This window comes from Acanthisitta chloris, unplaced genomic scaffold (genome assembly GCF_000695815.1).
Source record: "Acanthisitta chloris isolate BGI_N310 unplaced genomic scaffold, ASM69581v1 scaffold10377, whole genome shotgun sequence".
NCBI classification, from domain to species: Eukaryota; Metazoa; Chordata; class Aves; order Passeriformes; family Acanthisittidae; genus Acanthisitta; species Acanthisitta chloris.
In genome coordinates this window covers 32,402-38,749 of record NW_008683193.1, presented here as the reverse complement: position 1 = coordinate 38,749, position 6,348 = coordinate 32,402, and the positions used below count along the sequence as shown (strand labels likewise).

Below are 6,348 nucleotides of genomic sequence, written 5' to 3'. Positions count from 1 at the left end.
GGATGTATTATCGGATGGGCAGTCTTTGCTTTCATTGTGTGCTGAGGAAGCTGAACTGACCCGTGACTTCACTAGGGAAGGTGTTGCTTCCAAGTGCTGCTGCACTTGCATTCACGTCACGTCACGATGCCATATCAGAAAACCACAGGGTTGGGCACCATGTCCCTACCTGATGAGATGTACTGTGCCTCTGAGAGCTTCATGCTATGGTGAGCACAGAGAAAGGATGAAGAGATGGGATGCATCTTGCACATGCTCTCGGCTCTCTAGTCAGCCATTTACAAAGCTCTCTACTTTTCCACGAACAACACAAATGACACGTGAGATCTCTTAGTGATGGAAATACAGCTTGAGAAGAGCTCTACTTACCATTGCAGCTGCAGCTGTCTGGTTCACCTGGTGTTGAGCTGCCTTGATTTTGGCTTGCAGGTGTGCAGGGGGATGAAAGTACTTGCATTTCTCCCTAGAGCATCGACCTTTGATGTAATCCATGCAAACTGTAACAGTATTTTCATTTGTGTCTATCATTGCAATATCTATAGGGTGAGCATAGCGGCAATCATTCTCACCACGTGTGCAATTTCCACGCTGAAACTCTCGACAAACCTTAAAAGAAAGTCACATTGTTGAGCAGAACATCAAGTCAATCTCCATTCAGTATTTTCAACACAGAATATCAGTAAATTCACCACGTTAAACCATGTGTGTACTCTAAATCCATGCTCATCTGGGACAGCACAAAGACCAACAGTCACAGGGGCAACTGCTTCAGGGGATGAAAAAACCCATAATGTTAATAAGGCCAATTACCAAATGCAAGTGAAGTACAGAATTTGTGCAGAATGGAAAGTGTCCCCAGAAAGTCAATGTCACTTTGACAAAACTTTTGGAGCTCAGGATTCCTCCCCTGCCTCTAAAGCTTAAATGTTAATAACTCTGCCATTTGTGTCTCACCCGGATTATGTATTTGTTATGGAGCACACTCGGGGTAGGACATTTAATTCTAAATGTTACATGCTGCTGTTATTTTGAACAAGTACTTTTTCTTAAATATGAGGTGCCTCTTACACATAAATAGGCTCACTGCCCTTCACAATAAAACCCTGACCCTGGCATTACATGACAGTACATTTGATTACACAGCAACGTGTTTGAAGGTGTTGCCAAAATTACTAGTTTTACTAAGATCTTGCAGATCCTTGTAAGTTATGAGCACTGAAGCATCAGAGGCAGAAGAAAAGGTTTCACAAAACAGATCTGTAAGGTCTCCTTGTCTGAGGAACAGAGAAATTGTTGAGTACTATAGCTAGTGCTGTAGTTCATGTACCAGTGTGCTATCACAGAGTGTGGGGAAAGGTGAGACATCAGCAAAGCAATATAAAGTACATCACACAAAACAATGTGTTTTGAAATTACACCCTTCTCCACTACCTTCCTGTGTTATAATTTACACCTGTAGGGGCCTCTGAATTCAGGTCCTCAGCCCTTATCTCCTGCAGAGCCTCTGTTTAGGGTTTGAAAGACATTTACAACTCCTCTAACAGTGAGTCCCAGCATGCCCGGACAGCTGGGGGAAGAGACATCGTTCCAATGGCCCATACTCACCAGTCCCAGCAGCTTTTTTTTCTCTTGCTCCCAAAACATCTCCCACTCAACACAGTGTAAGAGCAGACCATCTACTTACTTTTGTTTTATTGTTTAGAAGTGTGGCAAATCACACACAAACCCAATGCAACCCTGCTCTAACACCCACTGAAATCTTAAGAGTGAGTTCTCTCAAATTTCCAAGGATTTGGGATCAGGGCCCTCATGAGAGTCTACTCAAGCAGAGAGAGCAGCCCTGTGGTTAGGAAAGCTGCAAGTTAAACTCTGTACTATGCTGCATCAGGTCATTCTAGCAGAGAACAACAGCTGGGACCACATGTCCTGTTCATCCCCATCAGCAGTATTGTATCAGATGTCCAAATACCTCCAGTTTATCCGTACGCATCAGTTTCTGCCCAGCAGAGCCTCCTGGTACTGTAACAGTAGGATTTCCGGAAACCAGGACAGGAGTATTTGGTAAAAGCTCTGCAGGAACCAAGCCCATCCCAGGAGAAACATGACTCAGGTAGGGACTAAAAGCCATTGTGGGGCTTGTTGCAAGCGATGGAGTCACAGGAAATGTTGTCTGTGTATAGAAAGAGGAAAAAACAAAGTATTAGTTAAAAAGCTCCATCTTAGATTACCCATAAAAGTCCTGCATCACTTCAATCCCTTTGGACAATTTGATTAGCCACATCAAAATGCTGTGCTCTCCAATCTATTCACTTATCGCTGTTTATTTGCAATCCATTCCCTTCTCCTGACTCACAGATTTGTGACTCATCCTGAACACAAGGCATCTTTATTTGTTAGATCAAAGCATATTGATGATCTTTATAGTTTAATGACACAATTAAGGATTTCATGCCAGCAATTAGGGCAGGCCCAAATTAAACAGACTTCTCATTCCCAAATAAATGTCTCAGCTTCTGTATGTCTGCACCGCAATGCTGCAGAGAGACTCCAAGGTAAGCTGCAGCTTCAGGACCTGGAAGCAGGTAACCCCATTAGCTGCATGGCTGAGCTCACTATCTGTCTGCACTGAGCTCCATGTTAGCATGGCTAGCGTGGCTCAGGTAGCACAAAAGAGATCATTTAGAGTCAGGCAACGTATTTCTGCTGTGGTATGCTTGGTGGTCTAGCATTCTGCACATCTGGGGTTGGTTTCAGACTGTCAATAACCTCCAGACAAAAGTCATTTTGTAGAAGTATCCCAAGCCTATGCTCCAAACTCACTAGTGTCACAACGTGCCAGACTCCATGGCTTTGGCAAGAGCAGGTGAGTCTTGGGCTTGAAAGAGCCATGGATAGAGTGTACCAGATGAGATGGCTCAGGTGGATCAGTGGCAAGGTCCAGGACCCCATCTGTACTACAACAGCAATATTCCCATGAGGACACAGAACAACAGGCCATAAAGATCTTGGATGCTTCAGATCCCTACATTGTGTTAGACCCTCTGGGCACAGCAGAGCTTCAGCACTGATAGCCAGAGTCACTTTCCAAGCCTGACCCGCTCCAGCAGCACTGGTCTGGGACAGGACTGCTGTGCTGCCAGCAAGAGATCACACAAGGCTCCTAAGCAAGTTTAAAGTCTGTGAATAGACCATATAGCCATGAAGTCTGTGAGACATTAAAGCACCAGATCCAAGGTGCACTTGGAATTTAAACCAATTCCAGCTGATGAAAAATTCCCACTGAAGACCAGAGCCAGCACAGCAGCACTCCTGTTCCTGTAGCAGGAGCTTGAGCAATCCCCAGGGGAAACAGCCTGTGACTTGCAACCATTTTTATTTTCCCTTCTGTCACCTGCTCCATAGTCAACTCTGGGTTCCAGTAAAAGCTGCTCACATTTGAGGGTGTCCATGATACCATTCTTGGGAGCAACAGCCTCTACTTGGCAATAAATACAAGTGTGCTTACAAAATGGCCTGGGGCAGTTTTTTGGGCACACACGATTCCCTCCCTACTTTTATTTTGGTACTTCTAGTTCTATGGGATTCTAAAAGAAACATGGACAACGTGTTTCTCAACAGCACCTTCATCACAGTACTATCATACTTTGCTTGTTGCACTGTGGAAGAAGCAATCCTGCAGTAACACCAACTGTCCTAATCCAGCTTTAGCTCAATGGTGCCCCTTCCTAAGGTCACTAACAACAACCAGCTGCTGAGCTGATGGAAAGGGATGGCATAGATTCTGCTTTCTCCTCCTCAATGAGGCACAGCCTCATGCATCAATGGCACTGGATGCTTTAAGAGTAGCAAAATCAAATAATCCTCCTCTCTCTGGGAGGGATTTCCAATTTTCCTTCTTTTGAACCTAAGTCAAGTCCCACTTCAGCTGTTGGGAGACTTTAGCCATTAAAGCCAGAGATCCTCAAATCCACAGCCCTTCATTAATAATTTTCTTCTCTCTTTCAATTCTCTGTGGCTCCCAGACATTTTACACTTCTTGCTGCTAGAAAACCTCTTTAGGATTTTCAAACGCTGTGACTCCCAGAACACTTTAGTGAGAAGGCAGCATCCATTAGACTGTTTTCTTTGTGTGAGCACCAGTAATTACAGTGGCATCTGCTGAACTTCAGTCACCATTCGCACTGTAAATTATATTTTAAGGATCTTCTCCAGCCTGGCCAGTCTACACAGGGTTATGCTGAGGCCTGACAGGTTGTCAGCACTCATTTAACGTACCCACAGTAGCCCAGACCTTGCAGTGCATGTGGCTTGCACAAATGTGTGGGCAAACCTACCACCCTATGCTTTTCCATCACCTAATACAGCAGGAGTATCCTGACCGAGCAGGTGTGGCACAGCCTCCAAAATTTCAGATCCTTTGAGGCAGGCTTCCCCTGCCTGGGTTCAAACACAACCAGCAGCCAGCCCAAGGACCTGGGTGCTTTCTGAGACAAAGGGGAGATCCTCCTCCCACTGCTGACACAGAGGGTGCCAGGGCATTTGTGCAGACTGGGAAGGCTGGAGGCTTACAGTCATAAGCTGAGACAGCAGAGATTCAGTTTAGGTGTTAGGAAAAATATTTTCCCTGTTAGGGTGGTCTGGCACTGGAATAGGTTGCCCAGGGAGGTGGTGGAGTCACCATCTCTGGAAGCATTTAAGAGGCATCTGGGTCTGGCACTGGAGGATACAGTTTGGGGTTTAGGGGTTACAGCAGAGTGGCAGATTAATGGTTGGACTCAATGATCTCAGAGGTCTCCTCCAACCTTGATGATTCTATGATGCTAATGCCTCACACCGAGTGAATTTACCAGAAGCTGGAGTGAGAATCATTCACTGAGAGATGATATACCAGTCTGCCCACCAAAGTCACTACAAAGAGGGCAGCAGGCTCTGCCCCGTGAAACACAATCCCCATCTTCAAAGCCATTCCTCAAAAGTAGACCCTCTCTTCACTGGGAGCAATCAGCAAGGGCTAATGGATCCACACCCAAGCTGAGGTGAGCAGAGAAAATATGACCATGAGTAAGAACTGAGAAGTACAATTATTTGCACTCCTGGAGACCTGCAGATGGGCCTGTGAAGGAACAGGATGGGCTTTCATCGCTGCCGCTGTTTGTTCACCCATTTCCGTGCCCTGACATCTGCTGCTGCGTGCCCAACGATTCACAACTGCTTCTTCTGCCTGCCTGCACCATGTGCCGGGCTCAGTGATTCAAAGTGACAGTTGTGCTCCACACCCTGCCCGCGGGCAGGGCACTGACACTCGCTCGGCAGCCAAGCGGGTGTGCAGCCAGAGAACAGCAGACCTCACTCGACACATTAAACCTAGAAGCACTGGGGTTTCAAGTCTGGAGTGTGCTAAGCACTCTGAAAACTGCTCCTTTGCGAGCTGGCACCAGGGAGCTCTGTATTTATTGTGGCTGATGAGGGGAAAAGATGGGCTGTGCTCACTGCCAGACCCGGCTGCCTGTCTTGGATTGGGAAATCCAGTCTGGCTCATGCATCAGTACCAGTAATAAGGATGCTGCCAGCCAATTCTCTCCTCTACGTCTGTGCAGGTCTCCCATGTCCTGAGGGAATTCAAGCAAATTTCTTCCTTGCAGCCAGAACCAAACTGTAGTTCTTACTCCAAACAGTACTGCTCTCCTCAACATGCCTCCTGTCCACCTTTTGTGATCGCTGTGTTGGTTTTGTCTGGGATACAGTTATTTTCTCCACAGTAGCTGGGATGGGGCTGTGGTTTGGATTTGTGCTGGAAAAAGTTGATAACTCAGTGATGTTTTAGTTACTGCTGAGCAGTGCTTAGACAGAATCAAGAGCTTTTCTGCTCCTCAGCCCACCAGTGAGTGTGCTAGGGATGCACAAGGGGTTGGGAGGGGACACAGCCAGGCCTACTGATCCCAACAGACCTAAGAGACATTCCAGACCATATGGTGTCATGATCCTGACAAAACTGGGGGAGAAGAAGGAAGTGGGGATATTTGGAGTGATGGTGTTTGTCTTCCCAAGTCACTGTTACCCATGATAGAGCCCTGCTGTCCTGAGGATGCTGAACACCCTTGGGAAGTGGGGAATGAATTCCCTGGTTTACTTTGCTTGTGTATGCAGCTTTTGCTTTGCCTATTAAAACTGTCTTTATCTCAACCCAAGAATTTCCTCGCTTTTACCCTTCCCATTCTCTCCCCCATCTCACTGAGTGTTAAAACATAACAACTGTACCCAGCCAGGAGACCTGACAGAACAATATTATGACTTCACACTAAAAAAACAACCTCTCAACTTAATTGCTCGTGCGCTGTAGAGCAAAAC

At 46.3% G+C, this 6,348-nt stretch overlaps 1 protein-coding gene across 2 annotated transcripts in view; it reads right to left on the bottom strand.

The window, feature by feature from the left end:
- Positions 1–6,348, bottom strand: part of MBNL3 (muscleblind-like splicing regulator 3) — a 54,786-nt gene that overhangs the window by 16,037 nt on the left and 32,401 nt on the right. For both annotated transcript variants that reach the window (XM_009078829.1, XM_009078828.1), the window contains exons 4-5: positions 1,970–2,170; positions 370–606 (exon numbers count right to left, since the gene is read on the bottom strand). In XM_009078829.1, coding sequence (XP_009077077.1) covers positions 370–606; positions 1,970–2,170 — 438 coding nt within the window. The remainder of the gene's footprint in view (positions 1–369; positions 607–1,969; positions 2,171–6,348) is intronic.